Source organism: Ctenopharyngodon idella, chromosome 16 (assembly GCF_019924925.1).
Source record: "Ctenopharyngodon idella isolate HZGC_01 chromosome 16, HZGC01, whole genome shotgun sequence".
Classification (NCBI taxonomy): Eukaryota; Metazoa; Chordata; class Actinopteri; order Cypriniformes; family Xenocyprididae; genus Ctenopharyngodon; species Ctenopharyngodon idella.
This window is the reverse complement of record NC_067235.1, coordinates 28,731,570-28,754,228: the sequence shown is the minus strand read 5'-3', so window position 1 is coordinate 28,754,228 and position 22,659 is coordinate 28,731,570. Positions and strand designations below refer to the sequence as shown.

At 36.1% G+C, this 22,659-nt stretch overlaps 1 protein-coding gene across 3 annotated transcripts in view; it reads left to right on the top strand.

Moving 5' to 3' along the window:
- zfpm2a (zinc finger protein, FOG family member 2a) overlaps window positions 1-22,659 on the top strand; it is a 184,424-nt gene that overhangs the window by 120,218 nt on the left and 41,547 nt on the right. For 2 of the 3 annotated variants that reach the window (XM_051866229.1, XM_051866228.1), the window contains one exon: window positions 1,856-1,967. In XM_051866229.1, coding sequence (XP_051722189.1) covers window positions 1,856-1,967 — 112 coding nt within the window. Of the gene's footprint in view, window positions 1-1,855; window positions 1,968-2,255; window positions 3,062-22,659 lie in introns of those variants that run through there. The other variant, XM_051866230.1, reaches the window with a different exon arrangement.

Below are 22,659 nucleotides of genomic sequence, written 5' to 3'. Positions count from 1 at the left end.
TTGGGTTATTGAGACTGAAAACACCATTAAACTCTAGAAAATGTCTGAGTTTCAGTGTCAGTTCTCATCATGTATGTATCACAGAATTCTCCTCATCCACAGGAGAGACCGGTCATGTTATTCTTTTGTCTGTCGTAAAAAGGTTCACTTTTGTGTTTTATTCATTTATTTTTTTAAATGAAGGATGTTAAATCAAGTCTAATAAGCCACTTTGTCACTACTTACTGTTTTTACACTTTGTAGAAATTTAAAACATTATGATTTCTATTATGTATTAATTGTTTTTGTTGAAAATCATGATGATTTACACCGATGTCAAAAGCTTGGCTGCACTGATTTGATCTAATATACAGGGAAACAATAATATTGTGAAGTATTATTACAATTTTAAATAGCTGTTTGAATATATTTAAAATGTAATTATTCCTGTGATGACAAAATTATCGTATATAATTATAATTTAATTTAATATAAGTAAATTATAGTCTTTGTGGCAAATCGGCAGAATTTGCAACAACAATTTATAAAACGGTTAGTTCCAGTCGTTGATTCTGATTGGTCAGCAGCTGTGTTTTATTCACGATAAAACATGGCTATGACCGCTTCACCCAACGGTTTTATGTATTACTGCAGAACACCCTTAGCAACCACTCTTAGCAACGTAAACAAATGTTTGTTCTCATTGATACTGTTCACTGAAGCTTGTATTACCTGCATCTATAGCATTTTTCTTCATGTCAGTCCTATGTTCATATATATATATATATATATATATATATATAAGCAGTTTGAATGTAAGCTGCAATATCTTGTCCTTTTAACAGTTAAGGGGTTTTCAGTGCCCTGACACTGACAGCGCTAGTGTTCACAACAGTATCAGTCCTTTCAAAATAAAAGTCTTCACTACTGACTGACTCACTCAAACAGTCTTTGCCATCATCTGACTTTTCCTAGTCTGTTTTTAGTTGATCTCCATGAGATGACGCATTCTGTTGCTGTTCACGGTCAGGGACTATTTTTTCCAGCGGAAGGAAGGCTTTTAGTGATTTTACTTCATGAAAGTTGCATCGATATATACATATATTTGCTTTAATATTTGTATATATGGAATAACCATTTTATAAAAGCAGTAAGCCCCATGAAGGGTCTGCGACATACCTAACAACAATCCATTACAATATTGTGTTGCTCCCTAAAAAAGTAACTAATTGCGTTAATTACATTACTTTTGCATTACTTTTTCTCACCTGGGCTGGGCTTGCTGGTTCATTTTTTTTAATAACAACAAAAACAGTTCTATTTTTGGCAAATATTTAGGCCCTTTCTCACCAAAAGTAAAAATATATTAGACTCAGGCTGAAGGAAATGTATATTTACGCCTGTACAGTAGAGGGACTTTCAGATGTTTATTACTCTCAACATGGGGACAGGGGAGCTGTCAGTCAATAAATTGAATATTTGTGAGATATTTTGTTGTAAATTGAAAAAGTAATGTGTTACTTTAATAATTGCTTGAAAAAGTAATCTGATTACGTAACTCAATTTACTTGTAATGCATTACCTCCCAACATGGGTTATAAATTCACTGTAAACCATGGCTTCTTGAGGCTTATTGCTTTAGAAGAATACATCACAGAAAACCAAACTTTTAAATTTGTAAAACTATGTAAAAAGTGTCTGTTCCATCAACTGACCCAAAACTGTCACACTCTCTGTGTTGAAACTGCAAGTAAATATCTGATCTTTATTGTTGAGCCCTGTTGAACATCATAAAGTTCCTTGTGATTATGAGCTTGTCCCTAAATAAATGAATGATTGTTGTGTGTATGTGTGTGTGTTATCTCCACCTCTGCAGAAGACAAAGCCGCACGTCCCACTGGTGCTGAACGCAGGCCCCAGGTGGCTGCTGGATGTGACTTGGCAGGGAGCAGACGACAACAAGAACAACTGTGTGGTTTACAGCAAAGGTAAGAGGATGCTTTATCTGCCCCGTACCAAACACACATGCACTGCACACTTCTGCTATCTGCATCGCTTTTCTTTCTTTCTTTTTGACCTGTGTGTGTGTGTACAATTCATGCTCAAAGATGTTTAGTGTGGCTTTGGTTCCCGTGTCTCTTACATCTATTAGCATTGCGATTTGTAATGTAAGGTTGTGGGGTCACAGGTCATTGTGATTTTGCTTTGACAAATGTCATTTGCTGACATTTGCTTTGTTGACATTATTTTCTGTGTTTGCAAATGCTTGTCAACAGCGGATGGCCCTAAGACAGACGTGACGGATACACGCATGTTTCTTCATGCATCAAACTGCACATGTGTAGTGAATCATCTGGGCTTCAAACGCAACATTAAGATTTAATAACCCATACATGCTGTCTAAACTTCACACACACAGCTAGCAACATGTTACAACTCCTACAATGCTAACCTTATTTGTTTCCATCAGACTCATTTATACAGTTATTACTGTAAACTCAAAATAAATTCCAACCCAGGGTCACTGGAAATACATGCCTGTGGAGACATTTCTGCAAAATCATATTACGTTGCTACTTGCACGTTTTGCAACACTTTTTTATACATTTTCAGTAAAAGCGTGGTCAGTTTTATCCAAAGATGAACATGAATCTGGCATCGTTTTTTATTATGTTGCTTGATGTACGGTACATATCGTGGCATTTTGGAAATGAAATATCCAGTGAGTAGCGCTAAAAGGTTAATGCTCTATAGCGTTTGAAAGAAAACATGAGGTAAAAATGCTTTTCCTGAAGCAACAATTTCATGCTATTTGGATTCTACAAGTCTTTGAGCTCTTTTGTTGAGTGTTGTGACTAACGGGACTCATAACCGACACTCCACATCGCAAGTGTAACGCTGTACCAGGTGAGCTACTAAGCAAGTTTACAATGTTAGAAAAGCCATACATATGGAGCTGGTAATGTGATGCGAACCTCAAAATGTATTACAAGTATTTTGAGATCATAACATATATATATTGTGCAAGGAACTATATGAAAATAAGCCTTTATGAAGCGATAATTTGCCCCTGTAATCATAATTTGTGTTAACAGGAATAAAAGTTGTTGGTGTTTTACTGCCTCTAGTGTTCATTTGAGCTGGAACCTGCAGTGAATTATATGTATAGTAGAGCTGCACGATTCTGGATAAATTGAGAATCGTGATTTTTGTTTGTTTGTTTGTTTGTTTGTTTTAAACAGAGCTCATGATTCTCCCACGATTCTGAACAGACAACTAAACAAGATAACGTAATTTACTAGAGGTTCTGATTAATGTCAATTGCTGCAGTCTATTTAAAATGTTTAATGAATCTGAATGATTTTTTTTTTTTTTAAATCAGTTTGAATGAATGATTCAATGACTCATAAATACTTCACTTGTTTCATTACTGGATGAATCAGCATTTTTTTGAACAAATCTCTTGAATGAATGATTCAATGACAAATACATTTTTAACAGTCACTTTGTCACCACCTGGTGACGGAACAATGTAATCAATACAACCGTTATTTGAATTCAAAAGGTGATTTCCTCTATTTTGATCGCTTTCGTAGACATCAGTGTTTTTATCCAAACTATAAACTTTTATCTGAGTACGTCTGTGATAATATGAATATTTATAAAACGGTTAGTTCCTGTCTTTGATTCTGATTGGTCAATAGCTGTGTTTTATTCACGATAAAACACGGCTATGACTGCTTCACCCAACGGTTCTGTGTAACACTACACAACACCCTTAGCAACCACTCTTAGCAACATAAACTGTATGTTCTCAATTGATATTGTTCATTAAAGCTTACTGTGTTATGTAGAAGAGTATTGTGAGAAAGATCGATTGAGCGAGTTTTTTACCTGTTTAAAAATCTGTTTAAATATCCAATGTATTATCTTGTCCTTTTAACAGTTAAGGGGTTTTCCCGTGACTGACAGCGCTAGTCAAAGCATTTGTCAGTTGCGTCTTGTTCCGTGTTCACAACAATTCAGTCTTTTCAATGTAAAAGTCTTCGCTACTGACTGACACACTCATAAAGACCGTCTTTGCCGCCATCTAATGGCGTAATAATATAACTTCTGTTGCTGTTCACGGTCAGGGACTATTTTTTCCGGCAGAAGGAGGGCTTTTAGTGAAACTTTACTTCATGAAAGTTGCATTGATACATATTTTTGGCTTTAATATTTGTATTGTGTGGTAACCGTTTTATAAAAGCAATAAGGTACTCGAGGCTAGTGCTGTATCGTGAATAAGTCATGGCTGAAGGGGTTGCAGGCACTCAGCTTCGCGTCGTGCCTAACAACGCCCTTCAGCCTTGACTTATTCACAATACAGCACAGCCTCTCGTACCTTATTGCTTACTTGTAAAACAGAAATTATGATACTGTGTGGTTGAAAATATTGTTTGTAAAGCTGTTTCATACCTGTACATGACAACTGCTCTCGCTGGCTCAGCGGCAGTGCAAATGCAGATCTGAATGTTCTGGTGTGATTTTGTCTAAGGTTTAATAGACAAAGGCGAATCTTTGTCATTTAGGAATGAGATCGAGCGGATGTTTGAATCAAAATTGCGATCTTTTAACGATTAATCGTGCAGCTCTAATGTATAGGTTCTGTATGTTTTTTGCAGTTTTGCAAAAATGTAGCTAGAGGCACGTATGAGTCTGGGTTGATCAGAGACTGCTTTCTGTCATTATAATTTTTTTTTCTTTTTTTTTTTTTCTGATGTTGTGGTAGTGGCTAATAGCAAGTTAGCACAGTTTTACTGTTGAACTGGATTTTCAGAGTAGAATATGTCACTCTGTTTAAAGGGTTTTTTGGGTTTTTGCCAGATCATTGCTGCATGGTTTGCTAGGGTGTTCTGGATGGTTGTCAGGGTGTTGCCGGGTAGTTGTTAGGGTGTTGTGGGTGGTCTCTATATATGGCTTGAGTCCTTCAATGTAAGTCAACAGATTTTTTTCTTGACCAATTGCTTAGAAACTTTATAGCAGACCACTTCTCAAGAAGGTAAGAGGTATTAGCTGAGGTATTAGCTAATTTAGTAATTTGGCTAAATTGAGTTATTAGCCTAACAAGCAGCACTAATAACTGTGTTTTTGCAATTTTATTTTAACAAAAACTGTGGTTTTCGTGACATATTTGATTTGTGTAAGGGAATCATGCTGACCTGACAATATGAAGTGTTGTTCCTTATGAGCACTTTGAATGCTTTGACGGCCATATTACACCGAGATGCATGTATAAATAAATAAATAAGCAAAGTACAAGGATTCCAGAGTAAGAGCTCTCATTTAGCCGAATGTTTTTTGGATGATTATGACTCTCCTCTGCGCTGAAACAGAGTTTCTTCCCCTTCAAAGTGAACACGAGGCAGACGTGGGATTTTTCGTTTCCCAGCTCTCATCTTCTAATCACTGCACTGCACTGGGGGGCTGATCCTCTTTACCAGCGCCTTCATTTGTGCGCTTTATCAGCAAATCATTAAAGTTTTGATAAGCTGTTAAAGAAGATTATGCAGTTCTTTTAAAATCGTCTAATCTTTTTGCCAGGAGACTGAATATGGGAAACAAAAAGGCTAATAACAGGATTTCTGGAGTGTTGTGTTAAGTCTCTATAATTTCTTCTCTGCCTTCGTATTTATTAGCGAGAGAGAACGATTCAACTGCGAGGTCACCGATTCAGCTCTTCTGGACTGTATTTTAGCAAACAGTTACGGTTCTAGATGTCGATTGGTCTGATTGGTTATTTAATTGTAACTGCATGCTCATTTTCTCCTAGTTTTACATTTATACCATCTTTGGTGTCATCTAATGTATATTTAGCAAATGTCAAAATAAATGATGAATTTTCATATTGTGCATTTGTAATGATGCCTAAATTCACTTGTAGCATTTATTTATTTAGAAATTGAATATAAAATTTTAATATATTTTAATACCATTTATCATATTCAGCCATAACATGAAAATATTTATTTATTTATTTATTTATTTATTTTGGACGTGCACTTTTTTTGTAAGTATTAGCCAAAAAATGAGGGGTAAAATGAATAAGTATTAAAAAAAAACTGATGAGACTCTGACGAGGAAGAAAATAATGCACATTTTTCCTGTTGGCTGACATCCTTGTTTAGGATACAGCAAAGATTTGTTTACATTTTATTGCGAATAGTTGCATCAGCGTTCTCTCAAGGCCTTGAATGTTCACAGTCCAGTCTACAGTATGTACACAACATCACCCTCACTGTGCTAAAACACTTTCTATGAACAGACACACATGGTGAAGATGGTAATTGTGTGGTTGCTTCAGAAATAAATGCATCCCACAATCCTTACAGTTTAATCTATTATATTCAGGCCTGTTGGGCGTGTTTGATTCCCTGCGGGCGGCTCCGAGCGACCGATGGAGGACTCTCACTGAAAATAGCAGATCGAGAATAATCAGGGAAACTAGGGACAACACAACTGTTAACAAACACTTGTCTTATTATACTCCATCTTTTTCTGCCTCGTCTTTTTCCTCGTTATTTCTCAGTTTTAGCTCAAATTAAATGTTTATTGCCATTTCCGAATGTAGATGCTAGTAGGGATTCAGGATTGACCTGTGCAAGAACTTCACAATTGTTATGTTTTTTATTGACATTTTTGGTCTACTTGGTACTTTTGAATGAACATTACAAAGCTTGATGAATCAACTATTTTAGATAAACCTCCCTGTAAAAAGCATGCAAAAACAAAATAAACTGTGATTGGTCGATTTGCATGTCATTTAGATGGTCAAAGAGTCAGACTTTTAATTCTCACTAACTTTTAATTCTCACTATATATCTGGCCAAGAACCGCCCACTAACAATGGAAAAGTCCTTTGTTAGTGGGCGGTTCTTGGCCAGATATATAGTGAGAATTAAAAGTCTGGCTCTTTGTGACTAAATTGACTGAGAAAGCTTGAATTGTTGCAAATATGACATTTATTTTTTCTTAAAGCCAATGTTATTATTTATGTAACTTAAATGTGAAGTCAATGTGCCTGTCAGACACTGAAATGACACTCAAAATCAAATTTATTCTTTTGAAATTTGGCACCAGACAGTTGAGCTCTTGTGCATTTGGACCGCAGATATTCTGCTCTAGTGTGTCTGATTATTTAAAGGTCACCTAAATTTTTCCTCTAAGCCTCTTAAAAGCAGGAACAGTCAGATAGAGCGTGTCAGAGGAGTCGAGGGGGAAATTTGGCCATTGTGCGTGTGGAAATTGACCAGTGTAACGAGAGCGTTTTACATAAGCTCATAGACCGCAGGACTGGACTAATTCACTGTGTCTTTGTGCGGCTCATATTCTGTAATTCCTCTCCATCTGATTCTCCTCCACACATCTCTATTGTGCATTTGCTGTGACAGAGTCAGAGCAGAGACATGTTACCTTGACCTCCATCGCTGCCTTGACCTCCTGCCTTTTCTTTCATAATCTTCTGTCTCTCATCTTCTCTCTGGGATGGAAAGCACTAGGGATGGGAATCATAAAGAGCTAAAAGATTCTGGTTCAGATCCTGATTCCACAACCAGTTCTTCAATGATTCCACTGATTCTTTAACGATTCCAATGATTCTTTTAGTACCTTTGAAGAAAGAACCCCTCCAAATAATTAGTCCTAGTTCATATATCAAGGCAAGACACTACAGGCAAAACCATTGTTTTTTCATGCACTGGTCAATTTTGAGATTTTGGGCTATTTTGCTTCCATAACATGTCTTCTTTTAGACTAGTTGAAAGAAAACATCCATAATACACATACATTGTTATTACACTTTATCTATTTGCATCTGCAGATTTCAATTATAATACTTTAAAAACCTGTTTTCTCCAAATACACCAAACCGGTTTTATTCTTTTTACAGAAGGATTTATTCATATATCATTCACCTGTTTTATATAACTTTTTTTTCCCCTAAAAACATGGTGATTTTTTTCTCCTGCATTGATAATGTTTTTGATGTATGGTCTAATATGATCTAATATGTGACCCTGAACCACAAACACCAGTCATAAGGGTCATTTTTTTTAAATTGAGATTTATACATTTATACATTGTTCGAGATACAACTATTTGAAAATCTGGAATCTGAGGGTGCAGAAAAATCAAAATATTGAGAAAATCGCCTTTAAATTTGTCCAAATGAAGTCCTTAGCAATGTATATCTACTCACAAAAAATAAATTTGTATATTTACAGTAGGAAATTTACAAAATATCTCCATGGAACATGGTCTTTACTTAATATCTTAATGATTTTTGGCATAAAAGAAAAATCGATAATTTTGACCCATACAATATATTGTTGGCTACTGCTACAAATATACCCATGCGACTTATGACTTATGGTCCAGGGTCACATATGTCAAATAAAACAAGAATTTTGAAAATGGCTTTATCCAGTGTTTAGTTTTCTGTTATAGAAATGCATGCAAATGTGTGCATATTTAATTAGAAAATGTCTCTCTTTGCATATTATACATAACATTTTAGAAAACTTGTAGTACAAAACAATTGTCTTAATGGACTGTGATTAATCAGCTTGGGAATTATGATGATATCTGATATCTGTATGATGATAATTTTTTACTTATTCACCTGTGGTGTCTTGCCTTTAACAAAAGTTCTAAACAAAAGTAATTAAACTGACAACTCATTAGTGACTGACGGCTGTGGTCTTTGTTAGTGTGCCCGCCTCCCATGCTGGAAATGCTTTGAATCATGCCATGCCGGAAGTTTGAATCCCGCTCAGAGTGGGGTGACTAGAATCAGAGGGGTTACATTTGGTGCCGTGACCCGGATGGGAGCGAGGTTTAAAGGGGTGAGTGTAACAGAGGCAAGCTAGTAAGAGCTGTGCATGTAAACCTCACTCCTCTGGCCTCAAGAGGCTAGTTCTAGTGACTGACACTAGATACTGCGGCATTTAGTGTCCTTGTTAGTGCACCTGCCTCACATGCCGGAGACGCTGGTTTGAATCCCGCTCAGAGTGGGGTGAGTAGAAATGTAGAGGTTACATTTGGTGCCGTGACCCGGATGGGAGAGAGGTTAGGGGGTGAGTGTAACAGAGGCAAGCTAGTAAGAGCTGTACGTGTAAACCTCACTCCCCTGGCCTCCAAATGTAATAGTCCTACTCCACTCGCCCACTCGGATTCGAACCGGCGAAGCCGGCATGGGGGGCGGGCCCGCTAACACTGTCATTGCATGTAATGTCTTTTTATTAATTATTGGCACCAATTTCTGCCTCATAACATTCAGTTCAAACTCACAACTAAATATGATTTATTTTGCAGTGGTGCTGCAGATTCAGCATCAATGCAGAAAACACTAGGAAGCGTTATCATAACCTAATGTGATTCCGTTGCCATATTTTTTTGGAACCGGTTCTGAATAAGAACCCATTCTCGATTCCCAACCCTAATAGGCAGCGAACCGTTTCATCACTGTACAAACCGAACCTTCAAACGTATATTTATCTCCATTTGCGTGCATGTCTTTGTGTAAGCGCAGTGCTGGGTGAGGGGTTTCACGCTGACAATAAAGCGCTAGAAGACGGACACATGCCAGCTGAGTTTGGAACGACACAAAAGACAAACGCTGTCATGTTTTAAACTGTTAAGGCCATTAAATTGTTTTCATTTCATCTTCCTCTTTGAAAGGCACGGAGGCAAAGCACACGGAGGTGCCAGGGTTATTATCTCTTATCTTTGAACAGCGGAAAATACTGCGACGCATAATAACCAAACAACTGCACACAATGTAAAATTTCATTATCAGGGTGTTAAAACTGGGTTGTACCCTGAAGGGGTCCCCACCACAGCTCTGAGCGCCAGCGTAATTATGTTTAATTAAAATACAACAGAGATCAACAGAATCATTTTCATTAGGAAATTATTAATGATTCCACCGTAACAATAATTGATTGCAGTGAGCCAGGCTGCAAGAACAGACGGTCAGAGAGAGAGAGAGACGGGGAGAGAGTTGCATAATTTTAAGATGAGCACACACACAAACACACACACACATACACACACTCACACATAAACATAGACATTTATTGGACATAAAGTTTACTTAAACAATACAATGTCGTACTGAGACCAGAGGCTAACAAAGGGAATCGTGTTGAACATTGACATTATATTTGACAAACTTTAACATTTTATGGCTAGTAACAGGAGGATTGAAAGTTAAAATAAGGTCATTGCAGCTGCTGTTTTCAACCTGTCGAAGTGAGACTGAGTACTATGGCACAATGATGACAGTACCATGGTACTGTATATATGAAATGGTACGGAGTCATTACCATATTCATGTTCCATTTGAATATAACCATATATTCAATTCAATTCAATTCACATTTATTTGTATAGCGCTTTTCATAATACATATCGTTTCAAAGCAGCTTTACAGAGAATGCATGTCAACATTACAATTTAGAGAATGCAGTTAGCTAATAATGTAATAATTTAGGCAATTAATTTACAATCACTGTTAGCAATTTAATGGAAGGTAGAAGCAATGAGCTCCTGGAAAAATGAATTACATATTAACAATAATTAGGATATATAGAAATTTGGGAATGTGCGTATTGATCCAGATGTTGCGTCTTCTGAAGTCCTCGCAGGAGTTGGCGCCGTCTCTTCAAAAGTGTTGGTCATCTGAGGTCTTCTTAAGAGGCTGGATCCAAACTGAAGCTGATGTACTCTCTAGTCACCTCGGGACGGGCGTCCCGAGATAAAACAGAAAAGCAAATGGAGAATAATTAGCGTAGCTGCTGTTCATAACATTAAGCAAAGATAGTCATGTGCAATTGATCTGATATGAGATGCTTTATGAGAATGCTTGGCTAAAGAGATGCGTCTTTAAAACTGGGTGAGCGAGTCTGAGTCCCGAACATTATCAGGAAGGCTATTCCATAGTTTAGGAGCCAAATGTGAAAACGCTCTCCCTCCTTTAGAGGACTTAGCTATCCTAGGTACAACCAGAAGTCCAGAGTTTTGTGATCTTAAAGAGCGTGAATATATACCAAACCAACACTTACAAAAAAGTATGGTAAATTAAAAGCATTGTAATACTATGGTGCATATTCAAAATGAACATAGTATTATCATAGTACATATAAAAAAAAATTATAATAATAATACTATGGTAATGAAAAAACGTGGTAAGTACCATGGTTCCTATTCAGAAAGGCATGATATTACCATGGTACATATTAAAAAAAGTTATTTGTAATGCCATAGCATTCATAGTAAATGAAAAACATGGTGTCATGGTACAATATTTAAAAAAAAGAAAACAGAAATGTAAAAAAAAAAATGGTAATACCATGTTGAATCTTTAAAACAGCATACTACCATCGTGCATATTATCATGGTGCATATTAAAAATAAACACGGTATTATCATTGTACATATTAAAAAAAATAATACTATGGTAATTAAAAAATCGTATTACCATACCATTACATATTCAAAACCATGGTAATGCTATAGTCAATGAAAAATATGGTATTATCCTACAATATTTTAAAAAACATAATTCAGTGGGGGAAAGACATGGTACTAGCATGGTGCATATTAAAAAAAAACATGGCATTATCATGTTGCATATTCATAGAAAAACATGGTATTAGCATAGTGCATATTCAAAGTAAACATAGTATTGTCATGGTACATATTCAAAGAAAAACATGGTATTCAAAAACAATACTATGGTAATTAAAAATTGTGGTATTACCATGGTACATATTCAAAAAAGCATGATATTACTATAGTACATATTCAGAAAAGCATGGTATTATGGTACAATAATTAAAAAAAAAACAATACTATAAATGAAAAATGGTATTACCATGTTGCCTGTTCAAAACAACATGATATTGCCATGGTGCACATTCATTAACATGGTAAAACTATGGTAAATAGAAAAACATGGTACTAGCATGGTGTATGTTCAAATATGAATTACTGGTTCTTTAAGTAGAAGGCTTTAGTGACACTGCTGTGTTTCACTCTGCATAATTTGTCAGTATGTACAGCTTTAGTAGTGCTGTGTGTGTGAGAGAGTGTGTGTGGATCACAACCTCCTGCTGCTACTATTAATTATGATTCAATTGTGTAGCTCTGGAGCTGCTAAGAGTGATGTTCAACTCCCCCGTGGCATTTCTAATCAGCTCATGAAGTACCTGCACCTGGAGTGAGTGAATGTGTGTGTGTGTGTTTCAAGAGTGCTCACACACGTCCTCTCTTGTAAGAGTGTGTGTGGGCTTGATGATTTAACCTGCATAATTGTATAATCGATGTTGAGAAATGCCTGTGCATCGATTTCCAGAGGGCAGACAGATCTCAGTGTCAATGTGAGAGCTGAGCTTTAACACTGTCTGGAGCGGAGCCTTCAGGAGACAGTAAACAATCCACTTCCTGTATCCCACAATAAATCAGTAGATTATTGCAAAGCATCTGTTATGTTGAGCTCTTCATGGAGGCTACTTAAACAATATAGAATATAAACATGCTATAAGAATGTTCTGGCCATATATCACCCCAAAAATAAAAAGAAAGAAATAATTAATATGTTATATAAAATTATATGATATTCTCATTACTGTAAAAAAAAATTATTTATATACACATATATATATATATATATATATATATATATATATATATATATATATTTTTTTTTTTTTTTTTTTTTTTTACAGTAATGAGAATATCATATAACTTTATATAACATATTAATAATTTATATAACATATATATAAAATATGGACATGTCTGTTTATGAGATTCCCCATACATTCAACCACACACCCTCCCTCCAGAATGATTGACAGGCCGAGAGCGATCTCTGATTTGCTAGATTTCTGATTGGCTACAAAATTGAGCTCCCTTGACTTTTTTTTTTTTTTGCTGTTTACAGAGCCTGCGGCTGTCACAGAGACAGGTGTGATTTCTCAGGACACATATTTCTTTGATATTCCATGCATGTGAGATGATGGGGCTACAAAGCTCAGTAAAATAGATGTCTACAGTAGAAAGAGTGGCTATATTTTCATGTTTATTTTTTCTTTGTGTACAGTGGGGTGACAATTCTTGTTTTGTGTGCTGAGATTCTTCACACTCGATCTATATGTACCGTGATGCTCATTTCTCGTTTCTAAATCGGTAAAATCCACCCACGCAGTAGCTATTTTTCCATCTGCAGACATTTTTCACCATGTTTAAGCACATTATTGTGATTATCTATCTTGCGCCTTTGGACATCAGCATAAGTGGATTTAGAAGCTTTCCTGTGTGTTGATTTTAAGTTTGGATTCGAGTATCTTTACACACGGGCAGAATGGAGCACTTATCACCAAACGATTAAGAACCGAAAGCTAATGTGATTATGAACATCATCATACGTTCTCACAGCATAATCAACAAGGAGCACTTGAAAAAGAGTCGTTGACATATCTGTGAGTGTTTAACTATAGAATAATTGAATGGAAAATTACTCTCCTGAAAGAGCCTACATATTCTTTTTGCCTTATAAGCTCTTGAACCCTCTGAAGTCTCAGAAACTAGTAGAACAAATTGACCATTTAAAAGTCAGGCATAAAAATGGCTTTATTCGTGGAGAAAGAAGCGTTTGATTTAAAGGGTTAGTTCACCCAAAAATGAAGATTATCCCATGATTTACTCACCCTCAAGCCATCCTAGGTGTATATGACTGTATATGATGGTGTATATATCTTCTTTCAGACGAACAAAATCTGAAAATGTCCATATTTAAAACTTTATTAACTATAATATCTAGCCTCCGGCAGACGCCCATACGCATCAATTTGCAGCGGAAGAGTAACCTCTGACCCGACACATATTTGTTTGGACCGCGAGAGGCGTCTAAGCTTACGCTACTCCTACGTCATACATCGCATCATGGGTTACTCATTTGGCGCAAGCCGACTTGCACAGTATGTGTACTGTCGTCTGCCGGAAGCTAGTTATTTGAATATAGTGAATGTTTTATGAGCAGTAGGATAACCAGTAGGATAAACATATTAACAAAGTTCTTCTGCAAAATGCATGCAGTTTTGTTTTTTACCCTCTAGAGGGCCAAAAGTAGTGTACCTTTAATAAATCTTAATGGTTTGACAGTGAATTGTGACCATCCAGTTTTATCATATAGGAAAATTTATACTCTTGGGTTCAACGCAAGAAAGAAACTCATAGGGTTTTGGAACGACATGAGGGGTGAGTGAATGATAACAGAATTTCCATTCCCTTTAACGACAGAGCCAACGATAATGGTACATAAGGGAAAGTGTACAGTAAATGTCTGAATATAACGTGTATGTGGCATTAGTGACCTGTCGGAGGAGGTATACATGGGGGCTGACAGTAATTTTATGCTGCATAAAGAGTGCAGCCCTGTGGCCGCAGGTACAGCTGAGGAGACAACATGCCTGGACCGCCATCCATCCTCACACAGTGGGCGGCTGGTGACCTGCGTGATGGTTTTATATCCATTTACTCTCTCTATCCCTCTCTCTCTTCTCCCAAACCTGCGCACCAGATCACTTTAACCAAGATGTGTTTCACCATTGCTGTCCTCAAATCAAATCTCTCTTTCTTCAGATCTAAACTGTCTTCATGCCTTTATCACACAAGGTGTTTGACAATGAAATCCATCAGTTTCTAAGACTAGCTTCAAGACTTTTTAAAGAATATATTTCATAAGTTTTTTTCACCTAGTTAAAAAGCATTAACAATCATTTTCATTTATATTCCCCAATATTACAATATGCATCAATATTTACCCACATATATATTGTGCTGCAACAGTAAAGTAAAGCACTTATTATCTGAATCAGAATTTTGCTCATAATTTAAATTTTGTTTTAATAAATCACTCAACCCAAATAATAGTCATAGTTATTGTGGCATGTGTTGTGTCAGTATAGTTTGCCTGTCCTTCTCGCATTCATCCCTCAGACCATAAACAAGCCTCCTGACCACCCCATAACTAACGCTCTGGTTAACAACCCCTTGCTCTATTCCTGTTCACTGCACTGCAGAGGGAGGGAGAGTTTGGTGATGAGGTGATGGTAGCGCCATCTGTCCAGTCTCTGTGGGTATTGTCATAAAGAGAGCCTAATGTTGTCATCATCCTTACATGGCAGAGGTCATTACCGTTTATAGAGGCACATGAAACTTTATGGCACATGAACTTATGCTGCCATGATGTGAAAAGCAATGAAACGGGATCTGAACAAAAGCCGCGCAATGATCTTGCATGACCGGCCACGCAAATTAAGTAAGTAATATGCATTCTTGAAATGTAATGGTGAATTTGTGAGTGTTTTGCAACTTTTAATTCCATGTGTTTTAGGTGCGAGGAATTAGAAAAAAGTGTTTTCAATATGTATTTCCGTTGTTGACTGTGATATTGTGGCATTGATCACAAACAGTTGTGTATATTATAAAAATAATTATATATATATATATATAATTAAAATATAATATATTAATTATATATATATATATATATATATATATAAATTAACTTCGCAGGGGATGTTTTAGAATCACAAATGAATTTTATACATAATGGTACTGTTATGATTATCGTTAGAAACAAGACGATTAGAAATCACTGGCTTTAGTGTAAGTACATGACTAAAATTCATAGCAGCCAATTTATGTGGTATTTATAAATAAAATAATTTTATTTCGACAGAAGGAAAAATTAAGAGAATGAAGTGCGATCTTTGGGAAAGCAAAGGTGAGTTCAAGGCAACTGCAGGAAGGGGGAGCTATTCGAAGTGTTGTTCCAAATAAAAATGTTGTTTGAAAATCATGTTATAACTCGAGGTCATTTAAGATCCCTATTTTTCAAATATTATCTGTGTAATATAGCTGTTTGTGAATGTAAAAGATCTGCAAAGTTTTAAAGATCAAAGTGCATAAGGAGACAAGTTACTGTCTCCTAAGAGAAAGAATCGATTCTGAACTGCTGAAACGAGTCATCAATTCCAGTCTCACTTCCTGTTACATACCTACGTAATAATGTAACAAATTTGCATAATGCCAGCCTATAATCTTTATTGGCTGCCTGCAAAAGACACCTACTTTGACCCACCCTCAAACACTGTAGCTGTAGCTGAGGCCTAAAAGAGTTTGGTTTGTGTTGTTGACATGTTGAGAAGATGCTGTTTTCAGCTCTGCGAATCCACTTCGCATGCACTTCAATAGGATGAGGACTTGCACTGGAATTGATACGGAAAAAATCACTGTGTATCAAGCGCTGACGAAACCTGAGGAAATTCAGATATGGTAATAGGCGTTTTGTTACCAGCACGCGGCACTTTAAATGCTATATCCATAGGAAATATTTCCTTATTTATATGTTTTTGTTTGTTTTTAACAAATACTTCACAGGCGATATTTGTGGGTTAATGTTCCAATCAGCAATCATGCTATACGCATGAATTTTGCTGCCATCATTATTTTTGCTATTCAGTTTGGTGCCACTAGTGGTGCAGAAATCACTTTTACATCTGTTTGTGGTGCCACTACACTCGGATTGACTATCAGTTGCACGTTTTGATCCACTCTCTGTGTGTGCTTATAAGTGAGGGTGATTTCTGGGTTCCGGTCGCCGTGAGGTTGCCTGCTTTTCACTCGAGCCAGGCTTTGGGTTGATTTAAAGACCGTTAGGAATGGCAGCAAGAGAGAGAAGACAAAAAAAAGACGGTCGACAAATCAACTCACGCCGATGCCTCTCAAGGTTTCAGCTGCAACCTATTCAGCAGGAGAAAAGAGAAAAATATATATACACTCTATCCTGTCAGGAGCTTTTGGCTTATCTTGAGTGACTGTCAAGGCTGGGAATATCAGGGAATGGACAGAAACATATAAAATTAATAAGCTCCTGGATGTTGTCGGAAGTTATGATGCTTCCATAAATCCTGGTTTGATCAGAGAGGACAAGGCTTAAAGCCGGTGCCGCCTAACGCACACGGCGAGTGTTTTTTGGCCTGGCTTCTCATTCTGTCGCGGAGATAGACGCCCTTAGCTGGCGAAATAAGATTTATCTTGCTTCCTCCCCCTTTCATGACTGACAAATCTGAGAAAGCTGGAGGCGACTCGGCAGCCATTACTACCTTTAATAAAGGGCATGGGCTCAGCAAGGTGAAACTTGGGCCAAAGGCAAAAAAATGCACAGAAGAGAAAAGAAATTGGCGCTTACTTATCAGTTGTACGTTCCGTGTTGGGTGAAAGGTCGAAGAGCTTTTTGTTTGTTTGTTTGTTTCTTATAGCAAAAGAATGGATGCTATCTGTCCCAGCATCCAAACGGCGAGGCTTTCTGGAGTGGTGTGGGTAATATTTCATGTCAAGAATTAGGCAAGTGAACCTCTGTGGTTTTTTTCAGTGGGTGGCGGAGAGAAACATTGATCATCGTCTCAGCAACGAACATCGATGCGTTGGCTTTTTCAAGAGGATGTTCTGTGCTGCTAGTACATTCATTGCAGGGTAATTAAATGCTGCAGTTGTGTGTGTGTGTGTCTTTCATACAGCTTGAGTGTGTAAGAGGTTGCAGTTGTTACTAGGAGAAAAAAAGACTAAACAATATCAATGCTTGCTGGACCAGATTAGAAAAACTGTATTTCAATTTGGGGATTTGAATTGAGAATATGTCATGCTTTCTGGGCATGTCAATACAAAATGACACACTAATACAATTGTAAAAAATAAGAAATGCAATTCAAATCAAAACTGAATGACTCAGGTATGATGTATATATAAGCAATCTGTATTTTTTTTTTAAGTTTCACTAGTTGTCTTTAGCCCAAATGGAATTGGACTTTACATTGATACCTAATTATAAATGCATAAAATCATTAACAGGCTCTTTTGTTATGTTGTCATTAGTGATGCGCTGATATTAAAAGCTTATCTTTCTTTTCATGTTTTGGCTGATAACTAATATTCTATACTGTTTTATCAAAATATACTACCGTTCAAAAGTAAGGTATAAAATATGTTTTTGAAAGAAAATATGTTTATGTTTACCAAATATGCATTTATTTGATCCAAAATACAGTAAAAATAGAAATATTGTGAAAAAATGTTAAAATGACTGTTTTCTATTTAAATATGAAGATGTCAAAGCTGAATTTTCAGCATCATTACTCCAGTCTTCAGTGTCACATGATCCTTCAGAAATCATTCTAATATTCTGATTTGCTGCTCAAGAAACATTTCTTATTATTATCAATGTTCAAAACAGTTGGCCCAACAAAACAGCTGCTTAATATTTTTGTGAAAATATATATTTTTTTCAGGATTCTTTGATGAATAAAAAGTTTAAAATAAAACATTTATTTTTAAATAGAAATCTCATTATAAATGTTTTACTGACACCTTTGATGAATTTAAAGGGTTAGTTCACCCAAAAATGAAAGTTCTGTCATTAATTACTCACCCTCATGTCGTTCCACACCCGAGAGACCTTCATTCATTTTCGGAACACAAATTAAGATATTTTTGTTGAAATCCGATGGCTCAGTGAGGCCTCCATTGCCAGCAAGATAATTAACACTTTCAGATGCCCAGAAAGATACCGAAGACATGTTTAAAGCAGTTCATGTGACTACAGCGGTTTTAAATATGTATTTAGTAGCTTTCTGGGCATCTAAAAGTGTTAATTATCTTGCTGGCAATGGAGGCCTAACTGAGCCATCGGATTTTATCAAAAATATCTTAATTTGTGTTCTGAAGATGAACGAAGGTCTTACGGGTGTGGAACGACATGAGGGTAAGTAATTAATGACAGAATTTTCATTTTTGGGTGAACCCTTTAATGCATCCTTGCTGAATTAAATTAATTTTAAATCTTACTGACCCCAAACTTTTGAATGGTAGTGTAAATTAAAAACAAAATGCTATTGTGTTTGCTGATATATCAGTTAATTTACTTAAGTTGTGTAAAAAATATTTAATTATGCTTTATAAAGCCCCTTGAGCACTTGAAAAGTATAATTTATTATTTAATAGGGCTGCCCTCGACTAAAGATTTTTCTGGTCAACTAGTAGTCATTCATTTTAAGCATTAGTTGACTAATCATACGTTTATTAATAAACCATACAAAAAATAATAATGAGCCTTTAATGCCTTCGCCACTTCCTGTGGAGTTTTTTTTTCTTCTTGCGACTAAGCAACTAATAAAATTTTGGTAGACTAAGCCTCTTCTCGTCGACTAACGGTTAGTCAGCTATTAGGGGGCAGTCCTATTATTTTAAAGCTATTGTTATTATTAATAAGTGGATTGGCAAGATACATCTGGTCATGTGATATCAACATGGTGATGCTGATGAGGATGTGACCCGTTCCATGTTCTGTAGAATAAAACAGTTTTTTCTAGACGGCTGATACTTTTCATTTTAAACATATTTTTCAAAAATACTACTTTTTTTTGAGTAAAAAGTTTTTTAATTAGCACTAAAAATTATTATGTACCTTTAACTGTGAGCTAGAGGAGATTTTCACAGCTTTAACCATCTTGACTAAAGGTCCTGTAAATGCATTCTGTGAATAAGTGTTTTCTAGGAAATAATTGAATTGAGTGTTTGACGTCTGTGCTCTGGGTGCTTTACTGCTGGACTGGTTCTGAGCTGAAGTCTCTCAGATTATCCTGTGAATTGCTCTACCTGTGAAGTCTCCGGTTCGCCGATGGCTCTTCTGCATGAATTATTCAGATAGGCAGAGTCCTCACAAAATGCTCGTGAAGGAAGTGAATTCTGCTCACTGGTAAACAGATTTTAGCGATTTTCTGCTCCGAATCCCTTCTGAGTTGAGTTGTGCCTCGGTGCCAGCGACGGATAATTACATCACATCTCTTTTTCCTCTCCAGACCCCTTCAAACTTTCCCCTGAACCCACTGAAACCCCCCACCACTCTGTCTGCATCCAGAATCACCAGTCAGGGGTGCAGGGACGATCTTAAAAGTGGGGAGACATATTATAACCCTTATAAATGCGGCTGATGAATTCTGAATAGGTGATGCAATGTTTGGCCAGTAGTCGGTAGTAACTAATTTGCTGAAAGACTGGTAAGTGGGTGTGAGTCATAGTAGTATTACCCCTGGTCTCCAGCCATATCAGTGGTGTGAAAAAAAAAAAAAAAAAGTCCCTTCATATGACCAGCCGAATACTTTGTTTATTTGTTTGTTTAAATAAAATTTATTTATAGTAAATATTTAATAAATCCAATAATATGAATTAAATACATATTTACATATCAACATTTATTTATTTATTTATTATAAATATCTATCAAAAATAAATTAAATTAATTTATAATAACTATTTATTAAAAGTATTTATTTATTTATTTACTTATTTTTAATAAAATACATAAATAAATACAAGTTATTTATAGTAAATATTTATCAAATATGTATGAAATACATATTTACACATCAGTTTATTTAATTATTCAAATATAGTATTTATTTATTATATTTCCAGTAATACAAATAAAATACATATTTACACATCAGAATTAATTTGTTTATTTATCATAAATATTTCTCAAAATGATTTATTAAAAATAAATGAATACAATTTATAATAAATATTTATTAAACATTTTTAATTTATTTATTTATTAATAAAACAAATAAATACAAATGTTGTTAGTAAATGTTTATCATATTTCCAATAATATAAATGAAATACATATATACTCATCAGTTGATTGATTTGTTTGTTTGTTTGTTTGTTTGTTTATCATAAATAAATATATTTTGATGTGTAAATGTGTATTTAATTTATATTATTGGACACTATGAAATGCAAAATAGTAATAATATTTCTGACATTAGTAACTAAAAATGATGACATAGATGACGTCTATATCAACCAGCACAATAAAAAAATGACTTATTACACCTTTAAACATAAACACTAAACTCATCTGTGAGACGCTGTGGTTCAGTGCAGCTGATGCATGTGTGTGTGTGTGTTGTGGGCTACAGTCTGACCTTCAGTCGGGCAGTATTTTGGAGGGCACATCTGAAGCCGCTGACCCGTACTGGGCCGCACTAGAGAGAAAACGAAGCAGACATGAAGGAGTGGCGTTTGGCCGGAGCCCAGCTGGGGGAGAACACCTGACCCTGCTCACAGCGTGGGCACATGTGTGTGTGTGTTTCAGATATTATGAACAGTGTCATAAAACGACTACTGGTGCAATACAGAGGGTTCAGAGTGTCTCCAGCATTCCAGGGCAGATGGGAGGAAAGGACACACACACAAAAGACCTGATAGGACTGAGATGCACTGGTCCAAACTAAAGGCCTGAATGTGTCTCACTTATTTACTTGACATACCTGAGAAAAATTTTATTACACAGATGTTAAAGTGAAAGTGACACATAGCCAAGTATGATGTCTCATACCCGGAATTTGTGATATGCATTTCATTCTGCCGGTACTGAGATTCGAACCCGCAACCTTCAGGTTACAAGTCTGACTCTCTAACCATTAGGCCACAACTGGAAATACGCTGAGTTTTTTTCTCAGGAGACAAATCTGAGAAGCAGTGGAAGCAAACATCTCCATTTAGTTCCTCCATTGAGGTATGAATGTGATTTTGGTGTCTTGGCAAATCAAAACACACTTTGAGACACTTTTGAGACCACCAGAGTACACTCATGTGAGAATACTGCTGTTTTTACAGGCGACACAATTGAGGTAATTTGGGATTTTTTTTTAGGATTTTGGGATCTTGGCCAATACAAGCATAGTTTGAGGCACTGTTGAGATCTTTAGAAGAAAACACTAAGTTCTCCATTCAATCTCATTGCAGTCTATGAAAAACAATTGATAGATCCCATTTGGGATTTTTCTTTCATAAAATATACTTTATGATAATTATTCATGGCAAGATGCAAAGACAGATGGATATTAGAGAGGCAGCTGTTATATAATCAAATATCAATTAATCATTTTAAGACATTTCTTTTCAATTTCAATTTATTTCTATGTGATCAGTTTGAAAACCACATTTTTATATACTGGTTCCATCCATCCATCCATCCATCCATCCGAAATTTAATTTCAAAGTAATATCAAAGACCACTATTGAGCAGTTCATTTGCTCAATAATGTTTTGATTAGAATACATAGGCTGATATTATTGTTCTCTCCCTCCAGATTAAAGCTAAAACCAGCATTTCCCACATGTCATAGCATTTGATAATATTTGCTTCTAATCGTCAGAGGACTCGCACTACTCCTATTAGTGAACATTAGCTGTTTAAAGCTGTTTACACACTGCAATCAAGGCCACTGGCCGCCTTTACCACTTCACAGATAAATAAAGCACAAAGTTTGTTTTCCTACTTTGTCTTTGAGCTTCTTCGCAGCAGAGGAGAGACCAAAACCCCATAGACGGAGGCGGAAAACACTCCTGTACCGCAGCTTTGTCATCACGCTTGAAGAATTTCTGTTTAATGTACTGTAATGTGGAATTCAGCAGGGACCAGTTTAATTGAGTTTTACACAAACCAGTTGGGAGCGGCGCTGGAAGCTAGGTGATGTTGAGGTTCTTAATCTGTCTCTCCGTAGA